This window comes from Salvia splendens, chromosome 6 (genome assembly GCF_004379255.2).
Source record: "Salvia splendens isolate huo1 chromosome 6, SspV2, whole genome shotgun sequence".
Taxonomy (NCBI): domain Eukaryota; kingdom Viridiplantae; phylum Streptophyta; class Magnoliopsida; order Lamiales; family Lamiaceae; genus Salvia; species Salvia splendens.
In genome coordinates, this window is record NC_056037.1 from 29822392 (window position 1) to 29842474 (window position 20083).

General features: G+C 40.4%; 2 protein-coding genes across 3 annotated transcripts; both read left to right on the forward strand.

Annotated features, from left to right (window-relative positions):
* Positions 1–521: 521 nt before the first annotated feature.
* LOC121809596 (translation initiation factor eIF-2B subunit beta-like) lies at positions 522–6182 on the forward strand. Its single transcript, XM_042210318.1, has 10 exons — positions 522–750; positions 831–985; positions 2093–2380; positions 2616–2739; positions 3880–3987; positions 4104–4206; positions 4284–4409; positions 5167–5360; positions 5585–5712; positions 5842–6182. Exons 1-9 carry the CDS (start codon positions 698–700, stop codon positions 5673–5675), a joined length of 1242 nt encoding a protein of 413 aa, XP_042066252.1. The 5' UTR covers positions 522–697; the 3' UTR covers positions 5676–5712; positions 5842–6182.
* A 6414-nt stretch (positions 6183–12596) lies between these two features.
* LOC121806852 (DNA-directed RNA polymerase V subunit 5C-like) lies at positions 12597–19324 on the forward strand. 2 transcript variants are annotated; one of them, XM_042207011.1, is made up of 3 exons: positions 12597–12910; positions 18316–18492; positions 18587–19324. In XM_042207011.1, exons 1-3 carry the CDS (start codon positions 12677–12679, stop codon positions 18800–18802), a joined length of 627 nt encoding a protein of 208 aa, XP_042062945.1. In that variant the 5' UTR covers positions 12597–12676; the 3' UTR covers positions 18803–19324. The 2 variants fall into 2 exon arrangements, with proteins under 2 accessions (XP_042062945.1, XP_042062946.1); XM_042207012.1 differs by having other exon boundaries at positions 18346–18492.
* Positions 19325–20083: the final 759 nt, after the last annotated feature.

Below are 20083 nucleotides of genomic sequence, written 5' to 3' on the forward strand. Positions count from 1 at the left end.
ATAATTTTACCGTTTCCAATACAACGAATATTTGGTCCCAATTACCTCGTTTTTTAATTATTTACACTCTGATAATATTAATTATAATTGATTTAAAATAAACGAGAAAAAAATGAAAAGTGGCTAAAAATTTTGGGGCTATTGGAAGTGTCCACCTTATAACTGCGGACACTTTTTTTTGTGGGCGCGGAAAAATAAACCGTGGCTGTGGATAAAAAAGGTGGCGGGGCTATTAGAAGTGTCCGTCTTATAGTGGATGGTCTTAATCACGGGTGAAGGAAGCTGTGATCCACAGTGAAATTTATTCTTTCATATGTTTATCTATACATTTATATATTCAAATAAAATTAAATATATAAATATGAATATTGGAAAAGAGCATTAATTTTTATTTTATTTTATAAAAAACAGCTAAATATGTGAATTTAAATTCAAGCAGAGTGATAGAATCAAATCAACTTGATCCAATTAGGGTTCGCGAAAGGATATTACTGGGTTCGGACCACGGTGACCCGACCCGACCCGACCCAACCGATAAACCCTTTGCAACGTTTCAGTTTCACCATCTCCTTCAACAATCCCAATTCCATCCGACGCAAGTTTTTGATTCAATTCCTTAAACCCAAATTATCCCCTGATTCAGCAACTACATCATTTTTTTCCCTTTTTTACTGGCGTTATCTTACCCGACGGAATCATGCCGGACGTGCATTCCCTCGTGAATGAGTTCGTAATCAAGCTCCAAAAACGGTATTCATTAAAATAAATAAAATTCGAACGATTTCACGCCGCTTTTGTGTTTAATTTGTTGTTCAATTTGATAATTGCAGCCAAATTGAGGGATCCAAGACGACGGCAAAGCTCACTGCGGAATTGCTCCGTTCGTTCATATCTCAATTGAGGCTGCCGCACAGTAACCAAGCTGGGGCTCTCATTGATGCCGTGAAGGAAGTTGGCGAGAAGCTCATCACTGCTAAACCTGTTGGTATGTTAACTCTCTTTGTTCGACTTATACAGTCTAATTGATTTTACTAGTTGGCGAGAAGCCCAATTTATTGTAATTTTGTATTTTCTATCTTCAATTAATTGTGCCTGACTCCTTGTAATACAGCTTTGTCCTATCAATTGTAAACTTGAACAAAAAGGAATAAGTTCGGATGATATGAGGAATAAAAGGAGGTTTATAGAGATTATCTAAGTGTTTGTTAACTTCTGAATGAGCATGATAATGGCCAATTCCAGATATCAAATAACAATGGTTGAAGTATGTTGATTAATTGCTAGCAATAGCTAGGCTCATTTAGTAGGATTTCTTGGCTCCTCAATTTTATTAGATTTTTGTACTATGGGCAAAATTTAGGTTTCTGATAGATAAATTCAGTCAACTGCATGAAATGTTGTTCTCCATCAGATTAGGGCTGTGATATATAAATATCGTATATTGCCAGTGGTATAAATTAAATCCCATTTGGATGATAGGATCAACTGGGATATGGAGGTACAAGGTGATCCCTTTTTGATTTGATTGTTCTTGGTTTCTTTGAGTTAGCTGCCTAATGCATATTCATGGTGGTTGAATCTTCTTTTGTTATCTTCCTAACCTATTGTTTGTCAAAAATAATACCAGAATTGGGCCCCTTTAGAACTTCATAATTACTCTTGTCCGATAAACGTCTGTTATGTTAGTTTAAATCTTTGAAGGTCGTAGGAGTTGATAAGTAGTATGCTGTATTGATTGATCTATAAGGTATTAAGGTAGTAACATTCTATCATTCAGAGAAAAATCCTGTTGTAGGAGCTTCTTTCGTTGACATGAATGTTTGCTGGTGCTTGCAACTTGCATGGAGAATGAAGAGGCAGAGAGCACTGTTTGGCTATCAAGCACTTCTTGTGGAATGCATAACAAACATCAAGCAGTTCTTATTTTTCCTCTAGATAATAATATCTATTTGGCTATTTGAGCTCCAAGCAGGTTGTTCCATGTGGATAACATGAAAAGCTATATTTGGTTATTCGAACATCAAGCAATTCTTATCTCTGTTGAATACTTCAGTTTTTCTAGCTTGATGGTGATGAGAAATTTTGGTTGCAGAATTGGCTGTTGGAAATGTTGTCCGCCGTGTTCTACATATTATACGCGAAGAAGATCTTTCTATTACTAATGCTGCTGTTGGTGGGCTGAATTTAGCATCTGAAAGTGATGATGATGACGGCAACGACGAATATGATCATCCAGTTCTTTCAGCTTCTGCTGTAGCTGCCGCTGCAAGAAGTGCTTTAAGGCCACCTTCATTACAGACTCTACTTGATGATATGCCTCATTCAGCAGCCAATCCTCATACGTCTTCTTCTGGGGGTGATTCTGAAGGCAAAAGCAAATGTATATTCTTTCACTCTGATCGCACAAAAATCTAAAATTAATTTGCAAGAAACATGCTTTTTTTCTAAAACTACACTATATTTGTTTTATCCTGTATATTTATATCTAGTACTATATAGGTAAAGTAGGCAGTTCCAGTTATGTCGTAAGTTTCAAATCAATGAATAATCTGAATATATGTACTCTTTAAAGGGTATTGTCTTCTAAGTTCTTATTTATTGTTTCTTCCTTCCAGCTGCTGATTCATTGAGGCGGAAACTGAAACATGATGTCATTGAGGCGGTTAACGAACTAATTCAAGAAATTTCCACTTGCCACGAACAGATTGCTGAACAAGCAGTGGAACATATACATCATAAGTATGCATTCATATCCCTATACAACCACTACCCGCATATATTTGCACGTCACTATATTCCATTATATTAGTTGGGGACTTGGGATTAGTTATTTGCAATGCCTTTAATGCTTCAGCTTGTTTGTGATAAAAAATTAGATCCGGTATGAACTTGAAATTTCCAAGGAAGTATTTTCTGTGTGCTATCATGAACAAGAATTGGACTCAGCTTATCTTTCATTAACTAGTCATCTCGTCTTGTTGCTCATTTCATGTACAGATGACATTGCCTCTTCTTCATTCTCTGGTTTGGGAAAAAATGCTTTGGCATCATTACTAATACTGGGTAAAGATCAAGTACTTGGTTCTCCACGTAGAGAGTCTTTTGTAATAAACTAATCATGATTATGAATCTGATGTCCTAAAATAAATCCTGGACTAGAGAAGTCATTAGATCAGTGTTTCTTTAGTCCTGCTTATGACAGTTCAAGTGCCATCTTTTTATGCAAACAAGTGCAGTCTCAAATGATACTATGTATAATTTGCTGTAGTTATGAATCAAAAGGGAAAAGTGAAAATATTGAGTGCTATGAATCAAAGTCAGCTAATATTGACAATGATAGCTAATATTTTAAGAGAGTAACCAATGACCCCCAAAAACTCTTGTAATATCATAATCCCTCCGTCCACAAAAAATCCCATCTTTCCATTTCGATTTGTCCATACAAATATATCCAAAAATGGAAAATTTTCTCAAATATTTTACCCATTCTCTCTCTCTCTCTCTCTCTCTACCAATTTCTCATTAAAACCCGTGTCGTCCACCCATGAGACTATTTTTGGTGTACAGAGGGAGTAATAATTAGTGGTTAGGCATGAATTGGTTTGCACTTTTAAGTTAGAACTTAAATATTAATTGTTGATCTTTATGTAAAGAAACTAATGTTGTAACCTCTTATCTATTTTGTGCTACATGGTTTTTCATTGCAAACCCTATACTAAATTTGGGTCTGTGTACTGAATGTCTAGTCTTTTAACCTTATAATGATGTCTGTGTGTGGAGCTACTAGGCACCCTGATTTCTCCAACATTTTTGTTGTTGCATTTGATAACTTGAACTACTATTTTGCTCAATTATCTCTTTTCCCCTTCCATGTTCCAGTGAGGTGATCTTGACACTTGGCAGCTCACAGACAGTAAAAGAGTTTCTACTCGCTGCAAAGGAAAAAAATAGGTCATTCCGTGTATTTGTCGCTGAAGGTGCTCCAAGGTTGGATGCTTGGATAATTGAGTACCCTTGCAATAGTTTTCACCCTAGGCAATTAAATGAAGATTGTCTCTGGAAGTATAATTTTTTATGTTCATTGATGTTTGTTATCTAATCAGATATCAGGGGCATGCTTTTGCAAAAGAACTGGCTTCCAGTGGCCTTCAAACTACGGTTATTACCGATTCTGCAGTTTTTGCCATGATTTCCCATGTCAATATGGTACATATGATGGTTACATTGAACTTTTATGCATTGTTATTATTTTGCATTTGATTGGAAAAATCTTCCTTTTAAAGGTTATAGTGGGAGCACATGCCGTCATGGCTAATGGTGGTGTTATAGCTCCTGTGGGGTTGAATATGGTTGCCTTAGCAGCTAAAAGGCATGCTGTTCCTTTTGTTGTCCTCGCTGGAGTTCATAAGGTATTCTGTTGTAGGGCCCTTTCTTATGAGTGGCATTTGACCATAAGGCAAGGTTTAATGTCAGATTACATGATTATTGGAAAACGAGAGGAAATTGACTGTGCGAGGCTCTTGCATAATGATTATAAGAATTTCTTACCAGTCTCTTTTGCTGTAGCCAGCAAAAGTTAATTTTCTGGTAGATGGATAGGATCTTGGGTGAGACTTAAATTATGATAAATCAAGTGAGCACCAGGAGGAAATTTCCACACTCAATAAGGCAAGGTTTGATGTCAGATTACATAATTAGTGGAAAACAATCGGAAATAACAAACTGTGCAAGGCTCTTGCATAATGATCTTAGGAATTTCTTACCAGTCTCTTTTGCTGTAGCCAGTAAAAGATAATTTTCTGGTAGGTGGATAGGATTTGGGTGAGACCTAAATCGTGATAAATCAAGTGAGCACTGGGAGGAAATTTGCACACTCCATGTACTTCCTTAAAGCTTAAATCCTCATAGGGACCGTTTAGTAGATGGAGTACCTGTTTGCTTCCTACTTTCGTTTTTGTTTAGATCCATGGTTCCTTAATCAACATTGACTAATTGAATGTCAATAATATAATCAAAATCTGGTTGATTATTGACATTTTTGCTTTATAACAACTTAATGTTGTCGACATGTAATGTTGCTTAACTATTATTTCCTGGCTTTTTTACATAGTGACTTAGTTAAAATTGCATCTACTTCCTTGCTAATTGTTTTGCCTAATTATACAGTTGTGCCCTCTATACCCTCACAACCCAGAGGTCCTACTGAATGAACTGAAGTCTCCATCTGAGTTGTTGGACTTTGGAGAATTCTCAGATTGTTTGGATTTTGGGAGTGGCAGTGGTTCACCTCTTATTCATGTCGTGAATCCTGCATTTGATTATGTGCCGCCGGACCTTGTTAGCCTGTTTATTACAGACACGTAAGTTCTTGGATAAAGTTCAATGTAACATGTTATAGATCTGGAATATTTGACTTGTCAATTTGAAAAATATATAAATGAATGCCAAAGCTTCAATTCACACTGGTTTTACTATAGGATTCATGTATTGGAGTGACAAAAGTTTTATGTTTATGAGCTATATGCTCTCATCAAATTGTTACACAGTGCTTGGCATTCTCACTAACGACTTCTTTCATATACAGTGGTGGTCACAATCCTTCCTACATATACCGGCTCATTGCTGATTTTTACTCTCCTGACGACTTGGTAGTGCGACGGAAATCAGCTTCTTGAAGATCGCCTTTTACTAACTATGCTCTAAAACATGTTGGTAAGTCTTAGATCCTACAGCAACTAATTTTAGTAGCTAAAACAGTGATAACAAAAAAAGAATGTTATTTACATAAAATTTGTTCTGTACATTCTTCATCATTTTCACCAACCGTATTTTATTTGTCAGTGGAATCTAAAACTTAGCAGATTGGGGAAAGTATGGAAGTCAAGCAGGGATGGGAAAAGGGTTGCTGTAGTAGATTCTTTTGTGGAAACAACTGATTTAAGAGGGAGAGGAGAAAATACTGGTTAGAATTAATACGTCGTAAATTAATGATCATGCTTTGCTATGATGAAGTGCATCGCCAAAGGTTGAGTGGCACGTCTAAGTTTTGCATGTCTAGGCACATTCCTTGATGAGCAAAACATGCCTTCTTACTTCTAATTAACCGTGTAACTGAGTGAGAGTTTATTTGCGTATGAACATCATGACTTTTCCTCTTGAGATATGAAGATATCATTTGTCCACGAGTTGAAGCTGATTTGTTTTATATTTACTCATTTGTATGTGCATTCATCACTACCTCCATTTTGAAACTTATATTGGTGACACCCATGATGTGATGATGTTTTTGGAAAATTGTATATTGATGATATTATTGGAATTCAAACTTAGCATATGCAGATATTGCGGTTGAGAAGTATCGGATTTTTATATAAATTGGTTAGTTTTAGGGAGTTCTTAGAGGAATGTCGTTGATTAGATTGCATTGTTTTAAGATTTGTCGTATTTCTAGTTGCATTGGAATCGAAAATTCAAAAGTTTAGTTATTAAATCTCATTCACCATAAATCTAAAATTGTACTAAAGATAGATATTCAAACTATTCTGAACTTATTTTTCTAGTATTTACAAAGGGAGGCAATGGGTGTGTGATGGGCGGTAGGAGACGAACTTGACAAGCGAAGAAGTTAGGGACCCAAAGGAGAAGAGTTGGGGACACATGGGTGTGTGACGGGAGTCAGCAACGCAACGGATGAGAGGCCGATTTTGGGAGTTTCTCCACCGCATGCTGCAAATGGAGAAGGAGAACGTTGTAGGAGATAGGGCTGACAATTTTTGACACGACACGATAACCCGACACGAACAGGCACGAAATTAATGGGTTTGGGTCAGAGCTTATTGGGTTCGTGTCCTTATCGGGTCGACCCATTAAGGACACGAAAATTTCGTGTCGGGTTCGTGTCGGGTTCGTGTTATCCGTTAACAATACGTGTTTGTGTCGGGTTCGAGTCGGGTTCGTGTTATCCGTTAACAAATAATATTTTAATATTATTAATTCTTATTGTTTTCATTTTTTAATATTTATTAAATTGACTCTCATAGTCTCATATGGTCATATCTCATTTAAACCATTTAAATATTTAATCACTTTCCAATACGTGTTGTTATTGTGTCGTGTTGACCCGAAGTGGTTCGTGTCGTTAATGGGTTCGTGTCGTGTTCGTGTCTGAGGGTAGCTGGTCGTGTTCGTGTTTGGGGTTTTCTTAACAGGCCGTGTTCGTGTTTGTTGTTATCGTGTTCGTGTCGACACGATAACGACCCGACACGCACGATTTGCCACCCCTAGTAGGAGATGACTATCAAGGGTTTTTTTCTTTTTTTTATTCTAGACTATAAATAACATTCCTCGAGTGTACTAGACTTTTTTTTGTTCCAGCTTTGGGAGAGACGCATAGGATTATGCATCTCATTTAATGAAACGCATGACGGAGATGTGTCTTTGTGGAAGACGCATGAGAAATCTGCGTCTTTGATTTTTTTATTTTTTATTTAGGTGACGCATTAACGTCATGCCTCATATCCTTTAAAACAATAAACTTGTATTTAGTGAGATTTGATGTCTGCCGCCACCGTCATCACGAGAGGAATATCAACTAATTAACTTTTTCCTCAATTTAAATAATTTTTCAATTTGAGAGCTTTCTGTTGTCACGTCTCCCGGACCATTTTTTCCAGCGATTCGCGTGTGTTTGAGCAAGTATTGCCATAGCTGTCGAATTCATCATACAAAACCCTGAAAACTTGTGTGCGATTTCCAACAATTGCAGCATCGCGATTCTCATCGAATTTTGTAAATCGAACTCAATTATAGCTTAATTTCATGCAAACAATGCAATTATATACATTTCCAGCATTGTAGATATATTAATTACTTTAGCAGAAGAAGGTGTAGTGCGATTTTGTTGCAATTGCTCAATTCCGATAGCCAATTGATGAAGGGGGAAGTTGCAAATTGCATTTAAGTTCTTTCTTCAAAGATACGAAATACAGGGGGCTTATTTGCACAAGAATGAATTACAAAGATAACTGCAAAATTCTATGATTACTTAATCTCTGAGAGAAAGTAATTGTATTTTAGAAGGAACAAAAATGGAGAACGATAAAGAAAGAGAAAAGAAAATAAATGAGCATATTGATGATGTGGAAGTCGCTCACACCAGCAATCAATTTAGGGGCGGCAGACGTCAAATTTCATCTAAATTAGGAGTATTAAATACTCCCTCCGTCCCGGGCTACTCGCTCCTTTCCTTTTCGACACGGAGATTAAGGAATGAGTGTATAGGAAAGTCAAAAATGACGGCTGTAAGTGAAATTTTTTACTAAAAATGTAAAGAGTGCAAGTAACTTGGGACGCCCAAAAAGGAAATAAGTGCGAGTAGTGCGGGACGGAGGGAGTACAAGTTTATTATTTTAAAGGAAGTGACTCATGACGCTAATGCGTCACTTAAATAAAAAATAAAATTTTAGCGTCACTTAAATAAAAAATAAAATAACCAACGCTACATGCGTCTTCCACGAAGACGCAACGTTTCATTAAAGGGAGACAAAGCTGGAACCAAAAAAAATTCTAATACGCTCAAGGAATGTTATTTGTAATCTAGAATAAAAAAAGAAAAAACTCTAACTATCAAAGTTATAGGTCAGTGCGGGTGAAGTTGTTGTGTAAGAGCATCCACAATGAGACTAGACTTCACATAGCCCTCACATAGCCTTCACACTGCCACATCATCAGCACTAAAATTCTCCTGCCACATCAGCTTGCCACATCAACTGGACATCAAATAGCCCTCACATAGCCTTCCCACTACCTATCCACATCACTAATAACAATTATATAATTTAATTTACAATCGTATCAACATACGGAATTTAATTTACGAGACAAATACGGGAAATTCGAATAATACTATTAAAATTTAAAAAGTACATTAATTTAAAAAAAGTACAATAATTTAAAAAAAAGTACAAAAATTAAAAGTACAATTTAAAAAGTAAAAAAAAATCACTCTTCGCCGCCGTCCTCGTCTCCATCGTTGCCCAGCCGTTCTTCACTGTCGTCGCCGCCGCTTCTGTAGCCACCTACGCCGCGGCTATTCCCGCCGGTCTCCCTCCTCATCGCCTCCAATTCTTCACGCTGGCTCTGGAGCAATACACGAAGATAATCCTTCACCTCGGGGTCCACCGCCGATTGGAAGTCGGCTAAGGTCTTCACCATTTGAGCGCGCGTTTGTTGGCGCGCGAAGAATTTGAGCTCCTCGGTAGACCTGCCGAGGGGGGATGCCGAATGGACCCCCTGGGAACTCGGGGTGCCCTCCATCGCAACCTGTTGCGCCCGTCTTTGGCCAACCGGGCGAGGTCGGCGACCGAACGAACGAGGGGTCGGGACCTCCTGGGCCGTCTCGGGGAGGTCTGTCGAACCACCGCTGCTGCCGCTATAATCTCCGGTATAGTTCAGTTTCTGGTTCTTCGGCCAGCCAGCGTCGACACCTGCCTGGAATTTCTCCGACTCGTTGAGCACAACGTAGCAGTTCCAGTAGGTGAACTCATAGTACTTCTTCTGCGGATCGGGGTAGGCTCTCTCCGCAATCCTCCTGCAGTCTTCCTCTGTTTGGCCACTGGTCTGCATGCGGAGGGCGTTGGCGTACAAACCCGAAAATCGAGAGACGCCAGACCTGATTCGGTCCCAGCACTTCCGGCACTCCTCCCCGGTGCGCGGTCTCCCTTCAGGGCAAAATGCCCTGTAGGCTGCGACTATCTTAGCCCACAAGTTGACGATCCTCTGGGTGTTCGAAACGAGAGGATCGTCGTAGACACTCACCCACGCCTTGGCAAGCGCAACGTTCTCCGCGTCCGTCCACTTCCTCCGGACCCGGCTATCCTCCTCCGGCTGCGACGACTCGCCGACCTTCTTGGCCTTGCCCTTCTTCTTACCCCGCCCCACTCCTGGCTTTGAATGAGAGTTTCCGGAACCTCGTTAATATCAAAACCCAAGTCCGCTAAGGAGAAGGTCTCCGTATACTGTGCATCCGTTGGGGTCGATGTGTGCGAAGAACCGGTGGAAAAATCAAAAGTCGGCCGATAGGCGTTGTCCCCCCCGGGCGTCCCCTGCGGCGGTGGAATCATCTGCTGCGCCGGTGGAATCATCTGCTGCGCCGGTGGCTGCATCCCGGGTGCCCATCCCGGCATCATCTGCATAGGGGGCTGCATGCCGGGTGCCCACCCCGGTATCATCTGCTGCCACGGGTACATGTTGTAGTACCCGGTCATCGGAGGCCAACCACCTCCCCCAGGAGCCGGGGAAGTCTGGGACCCTACCTCGGGAGTCGGGGGAGTCTGAGACCCTACCCCGGGAGTCGGGGGAGTCTGAGACCATCCCCCGGGAGTCACTGGAGTTCCTGCGTAGTTGTACTCCATTGCTCGTTATTGATCTTGTACAGAAAGAAAGATAGAGAGAGTACTCGTTAAAACAAGTGGTGCGAATGAAAATGACGTTCAAAGCGCGTATATATAGTGCTTACGAAAAAAAAAAATTAAAAATTAAATTCTGACGCCGGTCTGACGCCGATCCGGGGCCTACAATGACGCCGATCCGGGGCCTACAATGGCGCCGTGAGGATCGGCGTTAGAACCGGCGTCACCACACAAATCGGCATGGGTACGCCGAAATTGACGCCGATTTCGCCGACGCCGGTCGCAATGGTTCGGCGTCAGAACCGGCGTCGGCGAAAAATCGGCGTCGCGGTTTTGACGCCTCCATTGCTGATGCTCTAAGAGCATCTCTAATGGTGGAGGACATCCAATAGCCCTCACATAGCCTTCTCACTGCCACATCATCAGCACTAAAATCCTCCTTCCACATCATCTAGACATCCAATAGCCCTCACATAGCCTTCCCATAGCCTATCCACATCACTAATAACAATTATATAATTTAATTTACAATCGTAGCAACATACATAATTTAATTTACGAGATAAATACGAGAAAATTGAATAATACTATTAAAATTTAAAAAAGTACAATAATTTTAAAAAAAATACATTAAAAAAAAGTACAAAAATTAAAAAGTACAATAAAAAAATTACATAAAAAACCACTCCTCGCCGCCGTCGTCGCCTCCGTCGTCGCCCAGCCCTCCGTCGTCGCCGCGGCTACTCCCGCGGAGTACCTTCGTAGTTGTTCTTCATTTCTCGTTGTTGATCTTGTATAGAAATTAAGATAGAGAAAATACTCGTTAAAACAAGCGGTGCGAATGAAAATGACGTCCAAAGCGCGTATATATAGTGTTTCGGAAAATAAAAAAAAATTAAAAATCTGACGCCGGTCTGACGCCGATATGGGGCCTACAATGGCGCCGTGAGGATCGGCGTGAGAATCGGCGTGAGAATCGGCGTCAGCCCAAGAATCGGCGTGGGCATGCCGATTTTGATGCCGATTTCGACGACGCCGCTCGCAATGGTTCGGCGTCAGCACCGGCGTCCGTGAAAAATCGGCGTGCCGGTGCCGACGCCGCCATTGGAGATGCTCTAAGGCTTAGACGAAAGAAAGAGAGTGTGTTGTCAGAGAGTGGCGATGTGTGAGAGAATGGTGACTCATAATAGAAGAGAAGTAGGCAGTGACAACTATGTTATCCGAAAAAAGGGTCTAAAAATGATTAGTATTTTCTAAATATGTCTTGTGTTTTTAAAATATATATACATTCTAAAATGAATTAAAAAGCATATAACACGACATGTGTTTACAAAATTTGAATATTTAAAAACTCAATCTCATTCTTTGATTTTTTATCAAGTAGTTAATATTTGTTTTTTTCTCTTTTTTAATGGTTAAATAAACATAAATTTAAAGGTCACATCAGGACTCGAACATGTGATCTTTGGCCTAAAACATTATTAACCTCTCTACCGCTTGACCAACTCACACACAAAAAAAGAATTAAAGAAAAATCGAAAACATTGAAGGAGTGTTGGTAATATTATTTCAGCTATGTGATTTATTTGTACTATTTTAACCTGTCACACAATAAGTGCTCCTTTTTATTTTATCATAAATTGAAGCATGACTCACATTTTACTAACTCATTTTAATAATAATACTCATATAGAAGTGAAACTCATATTTCACTAATTTTTGTTCACTATTTTTCTTCACATTTCTTAACACACTTGTGTCAACTCAACTATGAACTCTTAATCTGGGATGGAATGAGAAATTTGTTTTAATTTAAATAAAATTTGTATTATCAATTATTTGAAAGGTATATAATTAGAATATATAAATATATTTGAACGTAAACTCTTTCTTCTCGTTTTAAGTGACATTTTTTTGAGTCTCATTCTAATCTAAAATTAAAATAGTAATTTATTATTTTATTTTATTATCTCTCCTATTTTTTTCATTCTCAACTCCAACTTATAAACTAAAACGGCATAAAATTATGTGATGAATATGAAACGCAAAATATACACATCAAGCATAAAGTCACACCACACGCCATATAGAAAATGTTTCAGTATAAATAATTACTACAAAAAATAAGAGAGAATAAAAAACAAAAATACGCAGCACATTTAAATTTGGAAACCGAGAAAGGGCATGGTGATCACTGGCTACGGTACCTTACTTCTTTCTCTGCACACAGAGGGGAGAGGAAGTGAGAGAACAAAAAATCAACCACAATGCAGAAAGTGTGCATCAAAAGTTTGGTGGAAAACGGCAGCCTCGATAGCCGCCGCTACTACCTCGCGCGGCGGACCGTCATCGAAATGCTGAGCGACCGAGGCTACCAAGTCCCCGGCATGGACGCACAGCTCCGCTGCTCTCTCGCCGACTTCCGCGCCGAGTTCGGCGACCATCCGGAGGCCGACCGCCTTCGCATCACCGCTCACCGTGCCTCCAATCCTTCACGGAAGGTATATTCATTTTTTAAAATAAATTGTTTGGTGCTGTAAGTGTAACGGCAAATGTGTGTTGTTCTGCTTTCTGTATTTTACGATTAAAACTTATGAATGTGTTTTTGTTTCAGATTTTATTTCATATCCTTCATTTTCGAAGCTAGAGTCGTGATTTCGTAATTTTGCGGTTCTTAGGCTTGTAGCGATGCTTTATGTTTTTGTTGAAATCGATTGTGATGCGAATGCTTAATTGTGAAAGAGAAGTTGTTTCCAGTTACCAATGGAAAAGGTTTCTATAGTGTTTCATGTTTTTAACTTGATTTTTACACAGTAAAGGGTAAAATGTGTCAAAGTAGCAAATCAAGGGAGAAATTAGCTTGATCAATGGAAGGAGAAGATTGAGGCAATAATAATGAATATTATTGTCTAGAATAGATTGATACAATTTCCATAGACAGCTAATAATCCTTCCTATATATTTGGGGCCGTAAATCATTGTACAATCAAGCAATATACACGAAACCTTCTACTCCCAATTCTCTGTGTTCCCAATGTCGATCAATGCGTGTTCCGCCTCTCTCGATTACCATATTTAAGATGGTATCAGAGCAGGAAATCAACAAAAAACTCAAATGGAGGTCAACCAAATACATACTCTCGAGCTATTGATCGAGACAATCTCAAATCTAATTGATTTGTACAAAGCCAACACAAATGAAAACCAAAATTCCAACTCGGCTAACCCTACTCCGAAGAAGACATACGCAGCGGCGGCGGCTGAGGCAGAGTCGGCGGCGGCGGCTATTCCAGACAGCAGCAACGGCGGCGGAAGAAGCAATACCCGTCGGGCTGTGCAGTGGAGAAAGGAAGAAATCTCCATGAATGAAGGAGTGCAGACGCCGCTGGACCAGGCCACGCAATGGTCGGCGTCGGATGCCGCTGTTCCACCCGTCACAGACAACAGAGTCGGCGGCGGCGGCGACTGTTCCACCCGTCGGCGGTCTACCGATGCACCGACGCCTTCCGAGTTGGGGAGGGTTCTTCAATCAAATACCCCAGCCGATAAGAGCGGGTCCCACGTATCGGATGTCCTCCCAGCCGAAGGTCTCGATGATGTCGTTGAACTCCACGGCGTTGTCAACGTCGAAGCCCCAAATCTTACAAAATCCCCAAAACCCTTTTTCGACCCCTCCAAGTCTACAAAATCTCAAATTCAACCCCAAAACCATACCCAATCCCAAAATACACCCACAATAAATCGAAAACCCCAAAATCGACCCCATTCTTACCAAATATACCAAAAACTACCCCATACCTTTCCTAAAACCCACAAGGCCCCACGAATTTCACCCACAACTCACAATGACCCCAAAACAGCCAAAACCTTGCAGATTGCCCCCCGACTACCAAAACCGCCCGAAACTCAGCCAGCTGTTCCATGTAAAAATTCTTTTGAATCCCTGGCATGTTCTTCTACCTCACAATCACCTACCAAAGATACCCAATGGATATTTGATTGCGGGGCCACCGACACAATGTCATTTGATGCCTCAGATTTCCTATCCATTTCAAAATCCAAAAAAACATATGTCCAAACCGCCAGTGGAGACCTAGCGCAAGTCCGGGGGGCGGGAACAATTAATATTTCTCCTACTTTACGCCTGCCTAACTGCCTTTATGTTCCGTCATTATCACATAAGCTCTTATCCATTAGTCATGTGACTAAGGAACTGAACTGCAAATTGCTGATGCAACCGAAATTTTGTATGTTACAGGATATCAAGACGGGGACGATAGTTGGGCGTGGCACTGAACGATGCGGACTGTACTATGTGGATGAGATAGCCCAATAGAGTGCTGCGATGCTGACTCACGGACTGACAGACAGACTTGGCTTTGGCATCGACGGTTAGGACACCCATCTATAGGATATCTTCGTCTACTTTATCCTAAATTAGCCACTTCTATGCAATCTTTTCATTGTGAAACTTGCTTGTTGGCCAAAAGCCATAGACACTCATTTAAGTTGAATAATACTAGAATGAAAAAACCTTTTGCATTGATTCACTCTGATGTGTGGGGCCCTGCACCAGTTACTGGGGGTCAAGGATTTCGTTATTTCGTGTTATTTGTAGATGATTATTCTCGTATGATTTGGGTCTATTTTTTGAAAACAAGTCTGAAGTTTTTGAAAAATTCACAGATTTCTATACACTTATCCAAACCCAATACAATCAGAACATCCAAATTCTTAGGTCAGATAATGGGGGAGAATTTGTGAATGGCAAAATGCAAGACTTTTTTCGAGAAAAAGGTTTAGTCCACCAAACTTCTTGTGCATATACTCCAGAACAAAATGGGGTAGCAGAACAAAAAAACAGATACATCCTTGAAGTCACCAGAGCCCTCTTAATCGAGTCCAAAATACCTAAAACTTTCTGGCCAGAAGCCGTAGCCACCGCTGTCTATCTCATGAACCGCCTACCTACTGGAATCCTACAATTCAAAACTCCCTTCGACACTTTCTCCAAACATTTTGAATTACCTTCTTCACCTTGAACCTAGAGTTTTTGGCTGCTCAGTCTTTGTCCATATTCCGAAACATGAGCGTAGTAAGTTTTCACCTTGTGTCCTCAAATGTGTTTTCTTAGGTTATGGAAAAAATCAAAAAGGTTATAGGTGTTATGATCCGGCCACAAGCCGTATGCACACGACTATGAATTGTGACTTTGTTGAAGGAGAATACTTCTATAGCCAATCTAGTAGTCAGGGGGAGATTGAACCGGATAATAGTCCTACCAGTGACCTACTAAATTGGCTTCCTACACCTATGCCTAACCAGGGGAGAAACCAGTCAGGGGGAGAGGACGAGCCTAAGTCAAGTCCTGTCACAGACGTCGGTCTAACGGAGGAAAGTAGTGGTACCGCCGGACAGTCGAATCCCATTGAACAGGACGAGGAGTTAGGTGACAATGCTCAACCGTGTACCCCGTCTTTGAATCCAGAGGTAAACAATCCTGATCCGGATAATATATGGTTAGAAAGTACTAATGTTGACAGGGACGGTGGAGATGACAATCAAACCAGTAGTGGAGACGGTGACACAGGGCAATCATACGAATTACCACCTAGAAGTACACGAGGAGTACCTCCACGGAGATACTCTCCGGACTGGAAAGGAAGAAAGGCCAGATATGCAGTAGCAAACATTGCTCAAGGACAACTTTCTGAAATGACCCGTGCATTTGAAGCTGCCCTATATGAAGAAGAGGAGATACCACAGTCATTCGAGGAGGCCTCAAAACACAAACATTGGAGAGAGGCCATGAAGAAAGAAATAGATGCTCTAATAAAAAATGAGACATGGGAGAAGTGTACACTGCCCACGGGGAAGAAGCCGGTCAGATGCCGATGGATATTCACTATAAAACGGCGTGCAGATGGTTCAATCGAGAGATATAAGGCGAGACTTGTGGCCAAGGGATACACACATGTATATGGAGTAGATTATGAGGAGACCTTCTCTCCGGATGCTAAATTGGACACTGTTCGAGCCCTACTTTCCGTGGCGGCATGCAAAGACTGGCCTCTACACCAATTTGATGTAACAAATGCATTCCTGCATGGCGAATTGGAGAAAGATAAAGAAGTATATATGGAAGTCCCCCCCGGATGCTCAGAAGAGTTTGGAACAGGACAAGTGTGTCGTCTCAGAAAGACGCTGTATGGGTTAAAATAGTCCCCAAGAATCTGGTTTGGGAGGTTCTGTCAAGCAATGTTTAAACACGGGTTCAAGCAAAGCCATTCGGATCATACGCTCTTCACCAAGAGAAGGGATGAGAAGATGACATGTCTGATCATATATGTGGATGACATGATCATTACTAGAGACGATACTGAAGAAATCCAAATCTTACGGGAAAATCTATCCAAAGAATTTGAGATGAAAGATCTAGGACCCCTGAAGTACTTCCTTGGAATTGAAGTGTTAAGATCCAGACACGGAATATTTCTAAGGCAGAAAAAGTATGTTCTAGACCTTCTGGCAGAAACTGGGTTGTTGGATTGCAAGCCTGCAGAAACTCCAATGATCCCCAATCATGGATTGAAGATGGAAGAGGGAGCTGATCCTGCAGACCGGGAGAGATACCAACGGTTAGTAGGGAAACTCATCTACCTCTCACATACTAGGCCGGACATAACATATGCGGTTGGCATTATCAGCCAGTTCATGCACAGACCTCAAGTCGAACATATGGATGCTGCGTTGAGAATTGTGAGATACCTAAAGGGAACTATTGGCTATGGAGTGTTCCTAGCTAAAAGAGAGAATTTAGAAATTGATGGATATATGGATGCTGACTGGGCAAGCAATCCGATTGACAGAAAGTCCACTGGGGGATACTTCACCTTCATAGGAGGGAACTTAGTCACTTGGAGAAGTAAGAAGCAAAATGTGGTGGCCCTATCAAGTGCAGAAGCAGAATTTCGATGAATCAAAAGTGAACTGATGGAAATCATGTGGCTAAGGAGGTTGTTGACAGAAATTGGCTTTCCACCTACACGGAAAAGTAAATTGTTCTGTGATAACAAAGCAGCGATCAGTATTGCAGAAAATCCAGTACAGCACGATCGAACCAAGCACGTTGAAGTTGATCGTCACTTCATCAAGGAGAAACTCGAAGGGGGAATCATAGAGTTCCCATTTGTTCGGTCAGAGGAGCAACTTGCAGACATCCTCACCAAAGCAGTTCACCCGAAAATCTTCAAGGAAATTCTGGACAAGTTGAGTATCGGAGATACCGTTGCTCAACTTGAGGGGGAGTGTCAAAGTAGCAAATCAAGGGAGAAATTAGCTTGATCAATGGAAGGAGAAGATTGAGGCAATAATAATGAATATTATTGTCTAGAATAGATTGATACAATTTCCATAGATAGCTAATAATCCTTCCTATATATTTGGGGCTGTAAATCATTGTACAATCAAGCAATATACACGAAACCTTCTACTCCCAATTCTCTGTGTTCCCAATGTCGATCAATGCGTGTTCCGCCTCTCTCGATTACCATCTTTAAGAAAATGAAGGGAATTGGTTATCTAAACTCTATTGTAATTGTAAACATAATGTATTGCTCTGAAATAGAAGATAGCAGGGCCTATAGTTTAAGCTTCACGGGATAAAAGGTCTCTAGGAAAGTCTAAAGTGATAAGAAATTGTTAGTTTCTATCACAATTTGAATCTCTTAGCACTCAATGAAAGCACATTTAGGAAATGAGATATTTGCAGAATGAATGCAGTTAATAACTTCACAGTAGGTTTCATAATCGGGTGATCTTTGCCAGTAATTAATTAGTAAGCTCTTTGAGTTGCAGATTGCTTGGTTATTAACTTTTATCCTTGTGGTTTTATTTCCTGCTCTAGATTCTGGTCATTTTCTGTGAAGGTTTTCAGATGAGAAAACAAAATGCTGTTGGTATACTGAGTCAGATTGCAGACAAAGAAATGCTGGACAAGGTGATACTAGTCGTGCAAAGCAAGATGAATTCCCATGCTCAAAAGGTTTTGGATGAGTATTCGGTTAAAGTGGAGACGTTTCTGGTTAGTTAGCTGGAGCTACATACTGTGGTTTTGAGCATGATCTAGGCGGGTAACATCAGATGTCATGTGATTCATTTCATTGCCTTTTTTGCAGATTGCTGATTTGTTGGTTAATATCTCAAAGCATTTTCTGGAGCCGAAATATGAGATTCTGTCTCCTGGGGAGAAGGATACGCTTCTGAAGAAACATGCGATTGAAGACAATGGTTATTTCATACATGAGTATAAAACAAAATCAGACAACAGATTTCAAATTGTTTTCTTGCGCTTGATTATCATTGAAATTTATGAGCGACGAGGCATGCTTTGAATGTATAGTGACACTATGCTGTTGGCTGAAGCGAGTTTCGGATTATCTCCATATGCATCATGTTTGCACACAAAGAAATGGCTACAATATTTATTTGCATAGCGAGTTTATATAATGAGTTGACAAGAATAAATGTTTTGATGAATGTGATACTGAATATGTAAGTTATCTTGGAGGGGTAACTGGTTGGTTGAAATTGGCAGCTTCCTATGATGCTTGAAAGCGATGCAATTGCAAGGTACTATGGATTCGAGAAAGGGCAGGTGGTGAAGGTGTGTTACTCCTGTGGCATTCCTCATTCTCTCGTGTCTTATCGCTGCGTCATCTAATCTCAACCTAGAAGAAAATATCGCATTCTGCAGTTGTTTTAAGATATTCTAGCTGCAAACTAATACCATAAGTCTATACGTAGATGGTTTTTGATGATGCTGTGGCTCTTTTGAAGTGTATAATTATTGACAACTTTCTGTTTTGGGCTTCCGCCACACGTTCACGCTGCTCTTATTTATGTTTTAACTAAGCCTGGATAATTATATTTATGGTGTTGATGATTTCGTAGTTGCTGTGTAGTCATTATATATCCATGTATATGTATATCAGCATAAACATATTTATGCAGCATTGTGCGTGCATGAGAAGGCGCAAATGATTATGAGGGAGTTTTACAGTTGGCTAAGCTTATAAGCTTATAAAATAACAGCTTTGAAAAGTATTTAATACTATTATACTTATAAGCTATAACGTTGATAACCTAATTTATTATTGTGACCGTGTAACGTTAAAAAAGTAAAACTACTACCTTCTCATAAAAATCTAGCTAGGCGAAATATAAAGGTGACCTCAATTACCTTTTTGGAATTGAAGTGTTGGGCCACTAGGCACTAAGGAATTTTTCTAAAATATATCATGAATATCCAAGCAACGGTAGGCCTACTAAAGTTTAAACTGGCAACTACACCTATTATGCTACCATATTTTAAAGATTATAGATGGAGTTGGAATTTGTATATCGAAGTAGGTATTAATAGGCATGCACAAACTGAACCGGACCATCAGTTAACAGCCGGTTTGGAACCGCCGGTTCACAAACCGGAACCAGAATCGGAATCGGCGCCGACGGTTCGAATCGGATGGCGGTTCGGCGATTCAAGCGGGCTAGTTCAGGTTCAAAAAAAGCGTGAACCGTAACCGGCGGTTCAAAACCGCCGGTTTGCCTGTTTGAACCGGCGGTTCAGCGGTTCCAACGGTAGGATTCCGGCTAGGACGTAGGTTTTCAGGCTA